This window comes from Anas acuta, chromosome 3, assembly GCF_963932015.1.
Source record: "Anas acuta chromosome 3, bAnaAcu1.1, whole genome shotgun sequence".
Taxonomy (NCBI): domain Eukaryota; kingdom Metazoa; phylum Chordata; class Aves; order Anseriformes; family Anatidae; genus Anas; species Anas acuta.
The window spans coordinates 16,844,015-16,864,351 of NC_088981.1; the positions used below are offsets into that span (position 1 = coordinate 16,844,015).

Below are 20,337 nucleotides of genomic sequence, written 5' to 3' on the forward strand. Positions count from 1 at the left end.
GCTGGGATTATACACCATTAACTCTGCTGTTATTGCAGTATCCCTTTAGATCCTCTGTGCCTGAGCAATAAATGCCTTCTATGATTTACATTATTGCATTAGGAAAAACTTATCCTGGCAGGCAGTCTGTTTGTCAAAACTCAACCAGCAGTAGTTCAATGACCAAGGCATAAACCTTCAATAGCTGTATGAGATCGATTAAAGATGAACTCTTGGAATTTGGGTAGTGGAAGCAAATACACGGTAGTTACACATAGAACTGGAACTCAAGGGACAACAGAGCAAAGAGAAGGAAAATTTAGAAGTCTGTGTGAGGGGAAAAAGAAGCAGAACAGAGAAATGGAAGAAGTAAATCAGAAAATCAGAAAGAAAAAAAAAAAAAAAAACAACACAAAAACACACAAACAGATCAATATGGTAGGGGGGCACAAAGATGAATACCTCATGGGAAGTTTTTTAGAAACGGTCAGGACTACTCTCTCTGGTGTCAGTCTTGGAAACCTGAGGTACCAGTCTGTACCCTCAAGATAAGAAGTGAGCAGGATAGTCTTTTGCTCAAAGCACTTGTAGTAGAAAAGTGTTTCTTGTTTCACTGGAGGCTGAATACATAATCACACAGGAAAATGTGACTCGTGTTTTATTCTATCTCCCTGCTGTTTGCTTATCTTTTTTTTTTTTCATTTTTTTTTTTTTTCTGCTATCCATTCTCTGCACTTGCTATTTACTTTCACATACCTTCTATTGAAGGAAAACGATCATAGTCTGGACTTCCAATTCGCCATGGAGAAGCATGGGATGCTGATGAGCTGTGTATCCAGCCACAGTCCCCTTCTTCAAATGAACAGTAAAAGCCAGGGGGAAGATTTTCTGAAAGAAGGAGAGACACACACATACAGAAGAACCCAGATGAGCTGTGGATGAGATATCTGAGCACACAGAGAAGCTGACAATTCTGACAGGGTTGTCCAGGGACGTGCAGGCAACCCTACAGCTACTCAGTCCTTCTTTGTGGAGTCACACTTGTGCCTTACCGTAGGGAAGATGGTGGTGAGGGAAGCAACCCCTAGAATAAGTGACTTCCCCCAAATTTTGACAAACCCAAGGAGGAGGACATATTTTGGTAGACACTGTGGGGTCTCCTAAATACCTGGCCTCTACAGCCAGGGAAATCTTGGACAGTGATATTTCCTAATGTGTTTCCTTTCCATGTCTCTAGCTATCTCTAAGTCAGTCCAGCTCAGCATTGTGGCTTCTCCTCTCTGTGAACGCTGCCTTTAATGGAGTAAAGCACTAAATCCTTTTGTGCTTCATTTTTTGTACCTGTGGATCTGTTTGGTGAGATGAATGGATGAAAAGAGAACAGTTTATTTTAAGTAATACTTTCAGGATTTGAAACCCACTCATTCTGTCACTGGCTTGGGATTTCAGGCAAGTTTCCAGCTCCAAACAATAAAGACACATTAACTATGTGTCTTTATAATTAAATTAACTGGTTTTAAAATAATAGTCATCTCATGCAAAGCAACACAACTTCACGCCTTCTCCATCTCCTTTTCTGTGCACATCCCAAGTTGTTCTTACAAAATGTGCAAAGCGCTATTCCTTTTGCCCTGAGACGTAGACTTACATTGCCACAGGTGAACATGCTCACAACTCACCCATTTCCTTGAAAACTTGTGAAATCATTTTTCTCATCATCCTTAATAAACATGCATAGCCTCTACTGCTGTCAGGTTCTACCTTTCCATTTCTGTTCTTCCACATGAGGCCAGATTGTGACCTTATTAAGTAATTTTAGTAGAAAATGAACCTTGTAAAACACCACATAAAACCACTACCACTATAACATGATTTTCACTTTTAGTGAATAAATAATGATCTATAATACAAAATCTGCACCCAGGGTGAGGCTGACAACTCTGCCACACACCAGAAAGCTTCCCAGTGGTAAAAAGGGCATGAACTGTTTTTTATGGGGAAAAAGGTAGAGTACAAAAGTAGCCTGGGAGAAAAAGATGCAGTTTAAATACAGAGTTATGTTATGCATTAAAGTTGCTAGAAGAGAAGCAAAGAAGAGTGATCGTCCCTTATGTCCTGCTATATAGACTAACCAGTCCTTGAACCTGGCAGCACAAAGCCCCTGAACATGCATACTCAGTGGGGGTGGTCTTTCCTCCAGTAAGCAAAAGAAAACTGCTCTGATGACTAGAACTAGCTGTAAAAGAGCTGATAATATTCTTGACTTCTCACAGCTTCTACACCATTTTGTACTCAGCTCTGTGCTAGCTACCAGTGTAACCCATATTCATTTTCTCCATCTCTATTCTCCTCAACTTCCCCTAAAAATGTCTTTGTTGGTTTTTATTTTTTCTTGAAAGGAAAGAAAATGGGACCAGAAATCTGTTTGAAATTGCAAGATAAAAATGAAATTTCATGTGCGAACACATTATAAAACCATATATACAGGAAATTAGTTTTTCCTTTCATCTGCTTGTCAGAGTAAAAATTTCTTGACTTACAAAGAGTTGGTTAGACTACAAACTCCTAAGTTTGGCCAGGTTATACCAGCAATTTCATTAGCTTCCCTATGAGAAGAGGAGGTTCCTGAACTCAGATTTTTTCATGATTATGAAGACAACTTCAGAGGGAAGAATTCTATCTATAAAGTCTGTGCCAGACAATAAGGCACCAGTACCCAGACCCCAGATAATTCACAATGTTTACATCTCATCAGAACTCTCTGACTGAGGTTGCAGCTCAATTAAATAACTGCTCACAGGGCTTCAGCTCTGATTTATGCATAGAATCATGGAATGATTTGGGTTGGAAAGGACCTTTCAGATCATCTAGTTCTACCTTCCCTCCCAGCTCCCCCCAAATGGCAGGGACACCTTCCACTAGATCAGGTTGCTCAAAGCCCTATCCAACCTGTCCTTGAACACTTCCAGGGAAAGGGCATCCACTGCTTCTCCAGGCAACGTGGTCCAGTGCCTCGCCACACTTCACAGTAGATATCTAATCTAAACCTGCCATTTTTTAATTTAAGACCATAAACCCCTTTTTCTGTCACTATGGTCCCTGAAGAAGAGTCCCTTCCCATGTTTCCTGTGGGTCCACTTTAGGTATAGGTATGCAACTATCGTCCCCCTGGAACCTTCTCTTGTATAAGCAACACCATCTCTCACAACCTGTCCTCACTGGAGATGGCTCCAGCCCTCTGATCATCTTCATGGCCCTCCTCTGGACCTGCTCTAACAAGTCCATGTTTTTCTTACACTGGGGGCCCCAGAGTTGGATGCAGTACTCAAGGTTGGGTCTCCTAAGAATGGAGTAGAAGGGGGAGAATCAACTCCGTAGACCTTTCTGCACTTCTTTTGATGCAGCCCAGGATATGAATGGTTTCTGGGCTGCAAGCACACATCTCAACAGGAAACTCCTTGGTCTACCCTGAGAAAAGACCTGGGGAACATACCTGCATTGTCCAGACATGGAATATTTGATTTTCTACGAGCCTGAATAAACAACTCACTTCACAGAGGTGACTGAGACAAATGACATCTATTGATTTTTAGTAAGGTCAAATTTGAACCTGGAACTTGACATAGAGGTGAGAGCCATGTTTTACTGCTTTATTTTCCACAGTCATGCAAATCTATTATGTAAAGATCAGAACCTGTACTTGAATTGAGGGGTTTTTGAATCTTCCATTTAAAATGTCTCCAAATTCATTCAGCCTAGTCTTTAAATGTAGAGCTGTTAAGCTGAGAGTTGCTTCCCTGTGTTTTACCACTCTGCAGAACTTGATTATATTTCATTGTGCAGCCTGAGGCTGAGATCCAAAGAAAATGACAAATTATAATGTGCCCTGAATTCCTACTGAAACAGCTTGGCTTGGTGTCCAGCTGAATTCATTTCATGGTCCTATGTTATCTAGGATGATGTAAACAAATCAGAGCAGCAGGAGGAGTCATCTAAGTAGTAATCCTTGCCTGGAGGCCAGAAAAAGCTCGCTGTAGATGAACAAGTAAGGACATAAATAAGAACCTATTACTTTCCCAGAAAATTTGATTCCTCCTCCACAAATTAATCTTTTATGAATTTTCAGATGCCTTGAACACTGCTCTGTCTTGGAGGCCGGTCACTAGTGGCGTCCCCCAGGGCTCAGTACTGCGGCCAGTTCTCTTCAGTATCTTTCTCAATGATCTAGACGAGGGGATCGAGTGCACTATCAGCAAGTTTGCAGATGACACCAAGTTAGGCGCAAATGTTGATCTGCTTGAGGGCCAGAGGGCACTGCAGAGGGATCTTGGACCGATGGGCCTAGACCAACTGTATGAGGTTCAACAAGGCCAAGTGCACTTGGGGCACAACAACCTCATGAACTGCTACAGGAAGAGGGTCTGGAGAGCTGCCCGGCAGAAATGGCCCTGGGGGTATTGGCTGAAGGAGGACTTAGCAGGACTAGGGAAGTGATTGCCCATCTGTACTATGCTCTGATGAGGCCGTACCTTGAATAATGTGTTCAGTTTTGGGCCGCTCACTACAAGAATGACATCGAGGTGCTGGAGCATGTCCAGAGAAGGGCAATGAATCTGGTGAAGGGTCTGGAGAACAAGTCTTATGAGGAGCGGCTGAGGGAACTGGTGTTATTTAGCCTAGAGAAAAGCAGGCTCAGGGGAGACCTTATCGTGCAGTACAAATACCTTAAAGGAGGTTATAGTGAGGCAGGGATTGAACTCTTCTCCCAAGCAAGAAGTGATGAGGGGAAATGTCCTCAGATTGTGCAAGGGGAGGTTTAGATTGGATATTAGTTGAAATTTCTTTACTGAAAGAGTTGTGCAGCATTAGAACGGGCTGCTCAGGGAAGTGGTCGAGTCACCATCCCTGGAGGTCTTCAAGAAATGTGTAGATATAGAACTTAATAGCATGGTTTAGTGGTGGACTTGTTAGTACTAGGTTAAAGGTTGGGCTAGATGATCTTAGAGGTCTTTTCCAACCTGAATGGTTCTATGATTCTATTATCTTACTTTATATACATACAGCACCTACGATTCCATATGTTACTACTTCACAAAGAGCATTTTGGCTAGCAGTTCTTCGTTAACATGTACTCCTCAATTTTCTGAATGCTTATGCTTCAAATTCACATTAGCATAAACACTGCACTGATGAGGGAAAGCTAATCTTACCGTATTATAAAATCAATTAAAGCAGGAGTCAGAAGTTATATCTACTGAAACCTGTCATGCTGGATATTATCACCAGTGTCAGAAACTTCAAAAGGTTTAGAACTCATTAAGAGTAAGATGCAGTTTGTGGATTTGGGACAGAGTATAGAGTAATCCAATCACACTGAAGCACTATGAGAATGCAAGTCTCTGCTTTTCTTTGATTGAGAATGTACAGAGAAGCTGTAGGGTGTTAAACTTGTTCTTAACCAAGTATTTTCAAGACTTCAGAATGATTTTAAAAGAATGATTTTTTTTAAGTTAAAAACTTTAACTCAGATTTTCCATCCTTTAATAGCAAGAAAAAATAGCAACTGGAGTATTTTATGATGCAGATGGAGCAGGTTCTCTATTGTTTGCCTCTTGACTCAAAACCAGGTGTAAATGAACAGGTACTATAGTTTAAAATTCAGGGTGAAATTCCAGACATGTGTTATAAAGGATATAAATGTAAAAGACTACTCATCTGTGTATAGACCTTTACCAAATGTAAAGATGTAAAATGTAGGAGAAAATCACAGAAGGCAAAAAGATCACCTACTCAAGCAATTTAAAGAAGCACATGAATCTTAAATGTGAGCTTGTTTTCAGTGACTGTGTCTGTGCTAGCAAAGTTGTCTGACATATTCTACCAGAAATGAAGTATAGAAAGGGAGAATACAATTCAACACAGTATACAAAGACTTTTCCTTTAATGCTGGAAGGCATTGCTAAATTCAGAACTGCCAGTAGTTAAAATTCATTGCTAGAGGTGCAGGTTTTGATCAAGAAAGGAACAAAAGAATTTGTGTATGCATGACAGGAACCTTAAGAGAGCACTGCAATGCAACAGGTTGCTACACTTCATTTTGCTTGCAGGGAGAATCTGCTGGGCTGTAACTACCTCTAGGACATAAATGAATCAACTGTTTTTTTGCATGGAAAGTAAACTGGCTCCTGTAGAATTAATTATCTTTTTTTTTGTTGTTGTTTTTGTTTTGGTCACTTGCTCATATTATCACAAATTCAAACTTTATAGTTTCCTATCCTAGCTGCCATCTGTTTCTTGACAGATGTGTGTGCACTCCTCTGACTATACAGAGTTGAAGCTTGAGTCACTGCTAATATGAATCAGATAGTAGTCCTTCCTATCTTACCTGTTAACGTGATTCCATTTTGTTTAACATTCTTAAATATTTGTTGAGGCAAAGAGTGAAAATTAAAGTGATTATGAGATTCATCTGAAAGGTGGAGGACAGAATTTTCAATTCCTCTTCCAGGTAACATTCATAAAATGTGGAAGAGCAACACCAGGAAAGAATGAGTAACCCTTTTCAAACTGCATGTTCCACACCACACTGTCTTGGAAACTTTCAATGGAAACCAGAAATATGTGTCCAAATTCACTTAGAGAGAAAACAGGATCAGTTCTGGGTTTGTCATGTCCTGGGTGAATCCTGTAAGCTGTGGGTCTCCAGATAATAAATATACTATCATCACTTCAATTTAGTAATATTCATATTAATATATCCATAACTTTCATATATGCTTTGCCTGATTAACCAGTATTTTCCCAGGCTGATTTTTTTTTGGTGGAAAAAAAAACCTGAGCAGAAGGTATGATAGTTTTAGACTAGAGACTAGTTAAAGAATGCTTTTTTTTTTTTTTCAGTAAAACTTTTACTTTTGCCTGGACTTGCTGCCCTGCAGCAAAAGATTCTTGAACCAAAAGCAAAGATATTGTTACCTAAAAAGAGAAGTACCAAACTACTGAAACAAATTCTCCTCTTTGGTAGTGCAGACCTGTATCAATAAGTATTAATAAAGAATGGAACTTTTCATCTGTCTTGTACCATACCACGCATACTACATACATGATTCTCTGCTCCACTGGGAAAAAATGTTTTTTTTTTTTTTTTTGCAGTAAGTTGTGATTCATGATCAGGAATTTACTAGTAAAGACATAAGACCACCACTATCTGAAATCTTAATGTGTGTTTGCAAAGTATGCTCCTGCAAAGTAACTTCCAGTGTGGTGCTTCTATCAGTCTGTAAACTTTTTAAATCTGATCACAGATCAACACAGTTTGGCATCTATTTCTACATCTGCGTCTTTGAAGCTGTCTTTTTCTCCTGTGAGAATAATTGATTATGACTCAAACAGCAACATTTTTTTTTCTCCAGGGGTCACCCCTGTCTAATTTTACATTCTCTACAAAGACTAATTGGTTACATGCAGAATGAGCACCATGACTTTGCATTGGCTATTGGGAAATAAAGAGATGTTAACAAACAGCAGGCTTTAGGAGATATTTTTCAGCTAAGAAACAAATAAAAATCAAGTGAAGGGAAAGGGAAAGGGAAAGGAAAAAGGAAAGGGAAAGGGAAAGAAGCATCTAAACAGCTAAAAGACTGTAAGGAAAAACAAGAAAACACCATCTTTTTTTGAAAAACAAACCAATACAAACTACATTCTTTGTTTACATGACCTTTAGTTAATGGTTATTTTAAAAGCTCTCCCCTCAGTTGCAAGCATGGCTACATCTTTTTCTGACAGCTCTTTTGTGTACACAGAAGTGCTTGGGAAAACCCTTTCCCTTCCCTGCTTTATACATCTGAATCACTTCTTGTCATACTTGCAAAAAGCTGGTGGTAACATGCATGTTGCTCAGAACTAAACTGGCAAGTGAAATGCTGAAAGATGACATATGCTTTGTGCTGGGTTGCCATGCAGATGTAACTGACTTTTAAAACATTATTTTTTTGTTCTGTGAAAGCAGCTTTATGCCAATGATATTCAACACAGCAAAGAGGCAGAGAAAGCAGCCACAAAACCGAGTAGGTTTTATGGGGCTAAGCAGACATATCCACAACCCAAGCACTTGCAAGCTAAGGGCAAGCCTGTATTTTTGTTTCTTGCAGTGGAAGATGGTGCCTTTTGGGTCTTTTGGCTGGGGGAAAAAGTCTCATTGCCAGTACCTGTGGTTTAAAACAAGCCATGTGGTCTTCTTCTCAAGCTGGGGAGTGACATTCGGCTAAACAGGTGGTTAAATATCTTCTGCTTTTAACCTTCTCTATATTTTCAGTAAATACTTTGCCAACATAGCTGTAAGCGCTATACTGCTTCATGCCAATAGCTATGAATGAATGCTGCATACATGGCTAAAAGGCAACCACATAAACCCACGTGGACAGCTTATCTGAAAGCAGGACTGGTCACCCTACCACCTGGCTCACTATGGGATACAGCCTAGCAGCTAATGGCAAAAGCAGAGCCAGACTCTTTATTTGTGAATACTGATAAGACAACAGCCACAGGTGCACCCAGTGTTTGGAAATAATAGGCAAGCATGTTTCATGAGGCCTGACGTACCCTATGATTGCATTTAGTTTGCATCTGTGACAAGTACAACTCTACCTTGGAGCTCTACTGTTCCCACTAGCATGGACAGCATTACCCTCGCAAGGCAGAACCATTTATAGCAGATAGACAGGACTGTATACCCAGACGTATACCTGAGCCATCTTAAACAATGGTAAATAATATGTCTCTGCACTTCTAATGAAATGACAATGCATTCAACTTAATCATTAGCATAATTGACTAAGTATTTTAAATTAAAATGTAGAAAATAGGAATACCATTATGAAGTCTGAATATGAAGATGATCAAGGGACTGGGGCACCTCTCCTGTGAGGAAAGGCTGAGAGAGCTGGGCCTGTTCAGCCTGGAGAGGAGGAGGCTCAGGGGGATTTTATCAATGTCTATAAATACCTGAAGGGAGGGTGCAAAGAAGATGGAGCTAGGCTCCTTTTAGTGGTTCCCAGTGACAGGGCAAGAGGTAGTGGGCACAAACTGGAACATAGGAAGGGTCTGCCAAAGCATCAGGAAGCACTTCTTTATTGTGCAGGTGACAGAGCACTGGCACAGGTTGCTCAGAGAGGCTGTGGTGTCTCCCTCATTGGAGATGTTCAAAAGCCATCTGAACATGGTCCTGGACAACCTGCTGTGGGTGTCTCTGCTTGAGCAAGGGGGGTTGGATCAAATGATCTCCTGAGGACCCTTCCAACCTTGACCATTCTGTGATTCTGTGGTTCTTTTTTAGATCTATGCTGTAAAGTTCTTAGGCAAAACAGTTTTGATACCAGTAATATGAAGCATTATTGGTTCTAAGCAGCTGCAGGACAGCAGGGATGACACTGTTTCTGTGATTAACTACATGGCTAAAAAACCACTGCTCCTCAATATCTGTAGACTGACAAAAGGAAACGCAGTGGAGGTAGAACACATAAAGGTACAGAAAAAAAGAGACAAGGCATTTTCAAGATGGTTAATGGATGGTCCTAAAGTATCTAATTTAAGCAACACATTTACAGAAATATTTAGGCATAGAGAACTTTTTCAGAAAATGCAGATTGCTATTTAGCTTCTGATTTATGTTATTCAATTACTGGCTGCTGAAGAGAGAAACGAAAACAAGAGTAATTACAAAGACAGGAGTAGGAGCTGGTCACACACAATCTCCTGCCTCTGCTCATTTTTCTTACCTTGGAAGTTTTCTTCTTTCTCTTCCTTCTGCCACATGCTGATTAAGGGTGCTACATTTTGGTTAAGGGCACTAACAAGCTACATGTTTCGTTACTCTATAAGGCACGTAGCTATTTAAGCTATTCTTTCTTTCAATTTTTGATCAGGATTTTGTTAGATGAAGCACTGAAAGCAACTTAAGAACCTGTTGCAGAACTAATAAAGGCAAACACAGAAACATACTGAATGGTCCATTCTAGGCAGACATTCAGAGAATGCATGTGTTGTGGAGGACACTGGTCTTTTGATAGCACCAAATTAGTTCATTACTACTGAAGTCTCAGGCATTAAAACTCAAAACAATCTGTGCTTTTGGAAGCAGCTGTTCAGCTTCTCTCAGAAGGAAAAAGGACACGTCCTGAGGATCTGGATTTACTCACTGCACATATCTCCCTCATCTTCTCCCTCAAGGCAGTCTCTGATGAAGTCACATGCCTGGCCCAGCCTGATCGATGTACCATTCCAGCAGATGAAAGAACCCTCCAGAGCCATTTTTGATACAGAAGCAGATCCTAGAGAAAAAGAAAACAAAAGCCATTTCAGGTTACTGAATTGCCTTTCTCCAAGCCAATAGGCCATAGGATCCTAGATAACACTGAACAGGAGAAAGACCTTGTGAAACCCCCTTAGTCCACTAATTACTTGATAAAGTAATTATTTTATTTTTGTTCAACATGTTTGTTTTGCCAAATATCTAACAGCCCACCTAATGCAGAACTTAAGTTCTTCATGCATGTCTGTCATTGTTACTTGGAGGGCAGCTCTGAACCTTGTAAAGAGGGTTGAAATCCTACAGCCTGCTCTATGATACTTCTCAAGAATGACATGATATGCATGATCCCCTCCCCATGAATCTGGGAGTCCTGCAGCAGTCTACATGTACCAGGAAACAAAAATCACTCATTCATTTTCCCTATGCCAAGCAGCAAAAGGCAGCTAACAATGTTGTGGAAAGTAACCAACTCTTGTGACATGTCACCGAACACGTGTACCATCCATTCACAATCAGCCAGTACCATCTATTCAGAAATGATTCTGAGTACTAAGGACCCTTAGTATGCTAGGGATCCTTACCACAGTCCTTCTTTAGAGGCACTCCTTTCCCTTGTCACTTGAGTAGTCAGAGATCATACAGCCTGATGAGCATAATTTTCCTTATCATGGGACTTCTCTCAACCTGAATCCTTTGACTGTGTCTGAGATACACACACAACAAGGACTGATTTGGCTATTTAATTTAATTTTAATTTATTTTTTAAATCCATGCTCCAGATCAGTCACCTGCAGGAAGTATGAGTTAGATAAGACCAACCTACAGTCAGTATGTAAGGAGGAGGCCAAGCTTGCTAAGTGCAAGAGCCCCCTCCACAATAATCTGGATGTAGAAAGAAACCTTCCTCATGGTCTGCACAGATATGTTTCCACTTCATCACTCCTAGAAGGCAAGTCTAGAAGTACAAAGAGGTCTGTGCTGTGAATTCCCCACTGCAAAAACTCCTGCCCTGTCTCTTATTGAATGGGTAAGTGCTAAAGATTAAACCAAAGCCTCTGGGCAGAGTGAGCCATTGTTTGCCTAGCTCATCCATGCTTGCTAAACAGTGCAGCTACATCATGTTCTCTGGTACAGCAGGGAGCTGGGAATCATCGGTGATTCAATTAGATGTGCACTTGATAGTTTTATTTATATTGCCTGCCAAAACTAAAAATTAATGAAGCATGGAGGAAAACAACCACTACTTCTCTTCAAGCTTGTTTTATGGTGCAAATCAATTCAGGAGTGGGGGGAATACATGTCAAATTTTTTTAATAAAAGACCCTGGCTCCTGAAAAGGGTGATCTTTGTTATTGTCAGCTCAATTCTTTTGACTGCCTTGGAGCAATTCTGTCTTGCTGCATGCAAGCTGCACGGTGCCCTTGTATTTCAGTCAGGGTCAAAGCATGAGTACAGAGGAGAGTTTTACAGAAAAAAAAATAGGCCAAGTAACTCAACCCAGTTGGTTGCTGACAATTTCTGCAGGCCCCTTGGTAAAGGTTTAAGGCAGTGCAGAATGATATCTTCCTTGCCCTTGCAGTGCTCCTTGCAAAAATGCTCTCTTAAAAGACATTGCCTTTCCTCTTCACTTGCCTCAAACCCGTCCCAGTGTGCAAATGAGAAGTGACTCCAGTAACTCAGTAAGTGATCCCTTCTCCTTGGGGTATGCAATGAAACTGTGGTGTACTGTGTTCCCAGTACACACCTAAGTACCACCCAGGATAAGAGTCAAGACCCAGAATGATTCCATTAGGTTAGAAATATTGTGACATTCTTAAAAATGTTGAAATCCTAGTCAAATTTAGAAGTATTTTTGCTTCTCTGAATTTTTGCCACATATTTGTCAAACACGCTTTTGAAGGAATTCCCACATTTATTACCAGCTCTCATATCCCACTTGGTTTACCTGCAACCTTTTCAATAATCTCTGTGGTTTAGCCCAGCAGCTGCTGTTTTTGAAGATCATATGCAGATGTTCAGAGGAAGATCTTGTAGGCAATGGAGTTGTTCTTTTTATTCAATTAATTACAACTTTGTAAAGACACTTGGTTTTCCAAGCACAAGACTGCATTAACTCTAATTTTAATGGAACTGAGGTATTCAAGAGCACCTACTGTCTTCCCAGGTGTCTTTCGTGCATCCCAAAAGCATAAATCCCCTGGAATAAACTCACTGTGGTAATAAAAACCATCAGTTGCAGCTAGACATTAGGTGATTACAGGAGATTGTCCTTCAAAAGAAACAGCAGGTTTGCATGCTCATTCATTTTTGTGGAGATGGCACTTGAATTAGCTCAGATTTACATTAGATGCACATATCCATACATGCTCTTTGTATAGGTTAGAGAACACAAATAGCAAAGCAGCAGCTGAAGGAAAGACTGGGGTCTGTGACAGTGCACGAATTTCTCTGTCTTCTGTTTGCTTGCTTACTGTATGCACAAAGGCAAAATGAATCGGAAAAAATGAGAAGATAAACTAATAAGACAAATACCTAATCAAAAAAATCCAAATAAAAACGACCCTTTTAATGGGCCACTTGATGCAGATGTTTGCAACCAAGCTCAAGGAAACTTAATCTTCAATTAAAATATTTTGTAACAAAAACAGACCTTTTATCTGACTTTTCATTTCCCAGCCCCTACCACTCCTGGCCAGCTGAGCCAGAATGACCTGGATCACTAAGTTAAGTGGTCTAGACTCATACACAGAAGATGTGCAAGGAAAGGAAAATGAATTGCATCAAATAAGTATCAAAGTAAAAATTGTGGGAGACATCCTTTATATTTACAACAGTGTTTATGTAGCCAGTGGCATCCATAAAGTACAGTAATCATTAAGCTGTACCATGGCTGGCTTGGAGTCTTATAAATCATTGTTTAAGCAACAACTTTAAACAAATGCCATTTGAGGCTCTAAATCAAAAGGAGAAACAAACAACTCCTTGGGGAACAAGTGCTTACTTTGTACCTCACACTTTCTGCTTCTGAACACAGCCCAGTCTTGGCAATATTCAAATCCACTACCAGACCCTGGACAGAAATGACACATCCTGGGCTCTTGATTCACTTGATTCACGTGATTTTGGAGTTAGTCTTTGTGCAGCATGTTCGGCATGAAAGGCAAAAATGGCATGGCTTAGCCTAACATAGGATAAGCAACTTACTGCTCAGACTGTGGGGCCAAGGTGGATATAATTTACTTTGCAGCAGATGTTCCTCAGGTTTCTTCAGACTTCCTCTTCTGCCATCCTTCCTTGATCAACAGAGAAACTGGCAAGTTCTGGTAAATTGGTCCCTGAGAAGTGTAGCTAAGTATGATGTTTGCTCATGACACTTGCTCAACTGATGGCTGAAAAATGAGAACCTTATACTCACTACCACCACACTTGGCCAAGAGGAAGAGAAGACAAGTTCCTACAGGTTTTTGCAGACATCCCTTATCCTGCAAACCGACTGCACTACTAAATATCATGCAAGATCAATCAAGCTGAACATAATTATACCTTCAAGTGTTACATGGAACTTCTCAGGCCATAATTTTCAATGGTACTGAAACCTGGGACCACCACAGCCAGGTAACGCACTGCCACTCAGTGCACAGAAAAACAAGAGAGGCTAATGGGTCAGTTACTCAGTTGCTGTGAAAAAGTGAAAACAAAGTGAAAACTTCCATTTTTAATTGCACATAAGTAGTAAGAAATATCCACACGTGGAACTCCCCCTGCTTATCTTGCCACGCACAATACTCCTCAAAAAAGAGAACTTTCCTAGTGTTTAATTACAGCTCTTTAAAAATACTGTAAGAGGCTAAGGTTGCAGTTTCATGCTCCTCCCTCCAGCCACCGAAAGTCACTGAAAACCATGTGTTGTGGACCATTGCTGATATTACTCACCTGTTACAAGTATTCATCATTATCTGCTCATTTTTCTTTGGCGGGAGTTCAAGGCAGAGATATTTGAAAAAGAGTGTACTTGGGGATTTAAAGGTTGCACGAAACAAAGAAAAACTGTTGCCTAGCTATAAAGGGATAGTGAGAACTCGGGGGAGTTTTTGATTATTGATTTTGCTGTGACTCGCCCATTCCTCATGGGCACATCGTTTCCTCACTCTTCATTTCTAACTTGTCAGCCTTATAGCAGTGCAGGCATATGCAGGTTGATGGGTCACTTGGTGCTGAGGATAGCCATATCCCAGGACAAATTAAATTGTCCATTGTCAGCGAGTCTGTAATACCTCTGCCTCCACAACTGCAGAAGTCAGAACGTGCAAAATGAAGGATGTAGGAGAGTGAAAGAAGCGAGGAAAGTTCATGTTTAAGGGAACTGCCACCATCCTTAGCAAATGGCCAATGAATGCCAACATGATACATGTTGGCATTCAGGGCAGACAGATAAAGTACAGCTTTCACAGCCAGCTAGACTGCCTTCATTTTCCAGGTACCCACCCCAGGACACTTGTTTGCAGATCTGCAGAAAAACCTACCAATCACAGCTGCAAACGAGACCAGAAAGAGATATGCCTGAAAAATACAATGTCCTCAAAAAAGGCTTTGAAAAAAGATTGGATTCTAGATTTCCCAAGCCAGGAAGCCAAAATTAGTCAGCACTTCATGATTTCTGGCTTTAATCTTTGTTACAGCATTAGTACTGCTGTTGTCATTGCCTAGGGATGCAAGTAAAGCCACATTTGTAGGAGGTGGTGATCTCTTGTTATTAGACTGCCTGATACAGGCAGAAATTGCAGCCAATGTTTGTATGTCTGAAAACTTATCCATTTTTCCAGTCACATAAATTGCCTATAAACTTCATATTTTATTTCCTATATGTAAAATGGGAACAAACTCATCACAGGAGCTCTGTGAAATTTATTTCTTTAACACTTGTAAGGAAATAAGATGTTCTGCATGCTAAGGGGACACCACTGCCACAGTGAGTTACTCCAAGGTGAGAAATGTTGCCTCTTAGAGAGATGTAGAAAACAGAATGTTCATTTTACAGAAAATTCCGACATTTCAAAATATACTTTACACTAAAATAAAAATGCCAACATTTTTTTGGAGAACAAAAAGTTCCTAACAATTCTGGGTTAGAAATACTGACTTAAGAAATTACAATATGTAACTAAATGGTGACCTAAAACCAAGAGATCTGAAAACACTTGTATTCAAAGATATTTTTCTTTGTCAGGAAACTCAAGTGGGAAGTTGCTGTTTTGGAGCTCTCTTACAGCAGTAATTCATCCAGCTCCGTTCTAACATGCTCTCCCTCTTCACTGCTGCTGCTGTTTCAAAGCAGGGATGTTATATTTAGCGTGCAAATTTTAAAATGCCTGCTGCTTTAGCCTAGCCTAATGCCAGGAGGATTCCTTACACTGAAGAAAGCTTCATAGCACACCTGAGGAGCAGGCACTTGCTCCATGCCGTATTTCAGTAGCATGAGGTAGTGTTCAGACTAGGCAGGCCCTCTGTGTTCTCTTGGAAATGCTTTTGACCAGGTTGAGTTATTTTCCGTAATGTTTGTCTGAATGAATTCCCCAAATCAATACTCATATGATGTAGTTTTCCCAAGTTTACAGCAAAAAACTACGTTCTTTAAAATGAAACAAAAATATGGAATGTGAAAGCTGTATTTCACACTGTCCTGTTTTTTAATTCAGGAGGTTGACTGAGGTCCTACTATTTATCTTCATTGCTCCTGAGACAGTAAATAATTGCTGAGCACAATAAATAACATGATAATGTGTTTTTTTTCTTCCTATTTATCTTGCCCAAAATGCAACTTTTTTTTTTTTTTTAGGGTTACCAGTAACATGTATTTTTCTCCTGCGATCTGTTCACTGAAAATAAGTTTCAATAAGCAGAAAATACGTGGCAATAAGCAACTCCAACAGCATATTCAAAAATTATCAAGATGCAAGTAAACAGCAGCAGCACCAGAGGATTTTATAAAGTGTGATTTTCCCGTATGCATCAGTACCTACATATTCTAGGGTATCTACAAAGTTGAAAGGGGCCAAAAGCGACAGAAAATTAATACTTGTTCCCAAATACCTATGAAACATTGCGTTCACACAGTCATTAGATTTTTTTAAAATTATTTTTTATATCTCAAACAGCAGATCTTTAAGGTTTTCTTCCCTTCATATGGACATTCTAATTTATAACAACATAATGGGACAGGGCAATTTTTTTTGAAATCCTAAGTGTTTTTTCTTTTTTTTTGTTTGTTTGTTTGTTTGTTGCCAGTGTTTCAGTATGAGACCACATTTGCTATTTGAGTACCTTTTCTCTAAACTAGCATTGCATCTTTATGAGATTAAAAAACAGCAACAAATTAGCTTTCACATCTCTCCTAAAAGCACTGATTACTATAGCAGTAAGCAACTGATTAAAAAAAAATATCAAAGAGAATAACAAAAATAACTAAAAAAAAAAAACCCACAAACAAACAGCAAAATCTTTTCTTTGATTTTCTGTGAATATTTCAAAATACAAACATTGGAGAGAGAGAACAAAAGGCTCCAAATTCTCCTATTAACTCTGCCATTTCCATCAGACCTCTCTGGTCTGAATGGACTTAGAGACCAGCTCCTATCAGCCAACAACCTTCACCATGGGAAATGCTCATTGGGGTGACTGCTGGCTCACTGGAAGGTGAATGCTTTTGCCACATGCAGCAGACTCTGACAGAATCATGAAGTGGCTAACATGCCAAAGCTTATTTATAGACAACAACAGCAGATTTAACACTGCTCCACTCTCAACATCAGACATAGAAGTGATTTAAAGAAAATAGAGCTACTGGAGACAGGATGTGAAAACAGTAGATGCTTTTTTTGGGAGGGTAAACCAGTAGCAGTTGGTCAGATAGGAAATATGTGTGATCTTTCACATTTTGCTTCCTAGAAGGGTGGGTCCAAATCCACTCAAATTACTGAAGTTTGTTTTTGCCCAATGAGACTCCCTAGTTCCAGGCACAACCCAATAGGGGATTTGTTGCATGCAGCAACCAATTTCAAATAATGACATGAGATCATGAACTGCCAAAACCAGACTACCTCTGATTCCTCTTCCAATCTCTACCTTTTGCACTGAAATTGCCCAGATGCAAGAAAAAAGTAACAGAAATTAGAGACTGGAGAAGACTGCTTGGATCGTCAAGAGCTGACTCCACTGCAGTCAGATATAACCTCTCTCTCAATCTAGCAACAGTAGCATCGAAGAAATCTCTCAGGAATACTCTCAGCATTGCCAAAACAGTAAACAGAGGTACATTTGTATGCCTTGTCACGAAAAATAGAAATAAAGGTATGACACTTACTACATTCAAACATCACTTTAGATAGAAATCACATTTCTCGTTTCTAAAATGCAATTCTGCTTCTATAACTGGTTAAAGCAGCATCTCTCCTCTGGCTGTCAGCAGCATTAAATTAAGGTTTACAGCCTTACTGCTGACCAGTTGCTGGGGGAGACAGGTGGAATGGTGCAAATCAACACAATCACAAATGTGCACGTAGATCCTTTCAGCAGGATACCCTGTGATGCAGGCTCACATCACAGCCAAAGGCTTTTCTGTGGAAAGCAGTGGTCCCACAGTGGAAAAGCAATAGTTATTAGAGGTAGAAGCAGAAGCTTACTGGGGAAGCAAGTTTTATGTCACACCACTCTCCACTGCGCCAATCCCTGTGCTGTTCTAACTGTACAAGTGCAACAAATTTTTGTTAAGGAGCAAATCTCCACTTTGTTCAAAAACAAAGCAGCAATAGCTCAAAAACTCAAAGCGTAAGCAAAAGGAAATTGCACATGAGCACTTGCTGTGAGGGAGAGCAATAACACTGGTCACTCATTAACAAGTTTGCCACTGGGAGAGACTTAATGTGTATGGGGGCTATCCAGCTTTATGGTTCTGTGGAAGCAAAAGGCCATCAGTGCAGTGTTAGCCTACCTCTACATGCCCTTGAACATCAATATGTTGGAGGATGGTATGATTCACTGCTGATTCTTCCAGCTGAATGCACTGAAGGCTGCCTACATCATGGTGCTTTGAAACCAGTCAAAAGGGATGGAGAAGTAGGAGTTCTTTGCTCTTGTGTGCCAAGCTGTACTTCAAGCCTTGCTACACTTTAATGAAATTATCCCAGGAGCAAAGTTGCTGAAGGTCAACAGCACTGGACATCAAACAAAGCCTGGAGAAGGACTACTTTCTGTAGTATGTGGCTCTGCCAGAGGCTTGTGCTAACCCTTGAACATGTGGGAAACTTATGAATTGGAAACAATTACAGCAAAACAACAAACAACAACAAACCCACAGATGTCAGAGCAGAATGCAGTGATTGGCTCTACATAAGCAGAGGTAGGTACTGAAGATAACAGGGAAAAACATGAGAAGAGATGACATCACAATTCCAAGAAGACCACCTGGGTTTCAGGCACTACTGTCTTCTGGCATGTTCTCTGGCAAATATGAATATAGGCTGGGCGATGAAAGGATTGAGGGCAGCCCTGTGGAGAGGGACTTAGTGGTGAACAAAATCTGAACATGGACCAGCAGTGTGCACTTGTAGCTCAGAAAGCCAATCATGTCTTGGGCTGCATCATTTTGCTTCATTTTGGATATTTAATCTTCATTTATGCCTCTTAACATATTTCAAATTAAAAAATAAAAATAAAAAGGAAAAGGCGTTACAATTTACCATTTCTTCCCTTATGTTTTTTTTGTTTTAAATACGTACTAAATTTGACCAGAATTTTGATCAGTTTTGTCTCACTAAATTTGCATTTTTAACAAACCTAGAATAAAAATGGAGACACTGCATATCCCTTTTGTAACACATGGAGGCTCCAAAGTGGAAGGCTTTACTGATTGAACCAGTAAATGCTAATTGTAATACTGAGGATGACAGAATCGCTGGAATCATTACCACATGCTGTTGGGGCAACTGTCTGTAGAAGCCATGGATCATTTCAGCTTGGTCCTGTCCCCTGAAATCTAATCACTCAGACACTGCACCAAAGAGGAAATTTGTTCACCATGATGTTATTGAAAACAATCTCTCCATTTTATTAAAAAATGCAAATATTGGCTAAATACAGGTTTCACTGAGGGAACCTCAGATTTGCATGACTCCAATGTGAAAAACAACCATTGATTCACTCAGTTTCTCATGAGCACGAAGGACATAGTGCTCTGCTTTTGCTTTCTCAGTGAGTGACAGTATGGAAAATAGTTAATGGAAACTCAACATTAAAAATGTCACTGACAATTAAGGTGACAGATTAAAGGGATCTACATGCAATCTGCAAACCTGTTTGGCATTCACTGATTAATGCAGTAAATTAGGTACTAACAAATGCAATGATATAAATTGCCAGCTTCACCCAGCAATATGTACAGATGGTGTCATTTCTGGAAGCTAAGTTATTAAGCTTTCTGTAGGTGAAGCACTGAGTACATATTACAATTTTGAGATCATGAGCAGAGACTTTCAATTTCTGACCAGAAAGACTTCCAGACTATCTCTGGAGTACCCAACACTATTAGAACTGCTCAGATTTCCAAAACTCAAGTGAAAATTGCTTTTCATTGTGGTGGAGACTGTAATAGAACTCTACCAGCACCAAGTCTGAATCTAAGCTTCTCTTTGGTGGACACGTGTTTGAAGACAGAGAGATGCTTTGTAAAAGTACTCTCAAAAAATGCCTGTCTGAGTTCTGCTTTGATACTTAGTACAACAAAGGACTGCTTCTTGAGGAAATTGCAGGAAGAAATGGCACAGAAGGGACCTGAGATCCATAACAAATACTTGGCCCAACAACTGGAAACAAGTCATAGTCTCTCTCTATTTTAAGGATGCTACTCTCTGTCAATTAACAGACCCCAACTACTTTCATATATACAGTCAGAAATTCACAAGGTAAAGATATTCCCCTCTACAATTCTCAGGCAGTGCAAGGCTCGAGCCTTAGCAACAACACTTCAGCTTCCCTTTGTCAGTGCTAATGAGTTA

At 40.0% G+C, this 20,337-nt stretch overlaps 1 protein-coding gene across 7 annotated transcripts in view; it reads right to left on the reverse strand.

The window, feature by feature from the left end:
- Positions 1 to 20,337, reverse strand: part of ALK (ALK receptor tyrosine kinase) — a 284,889-nt gene that overhangs the window by 63,625 nt on the left and 200,927 nt on the right. For all 7 annotated transcript variants that reach the window (XM_068675868.1, XM_068675869.1, XM_068675867.1 and 4 more), the window contains 2 exons: positions 10,176 to 10,307; positions 736 to 867 (listed from right to left, as the gene is read on the reverse strand). In XM_068675868.1, the coding sequence (XP_068531969.1) occupies positions 736 to 867; positions 10,176 to 10,307 (264 nt within the window). The remainder of the gene's footprint in view (positions 1 to 735; positions 868 to 10,175; positions 10,308 to 20,337) is intronic.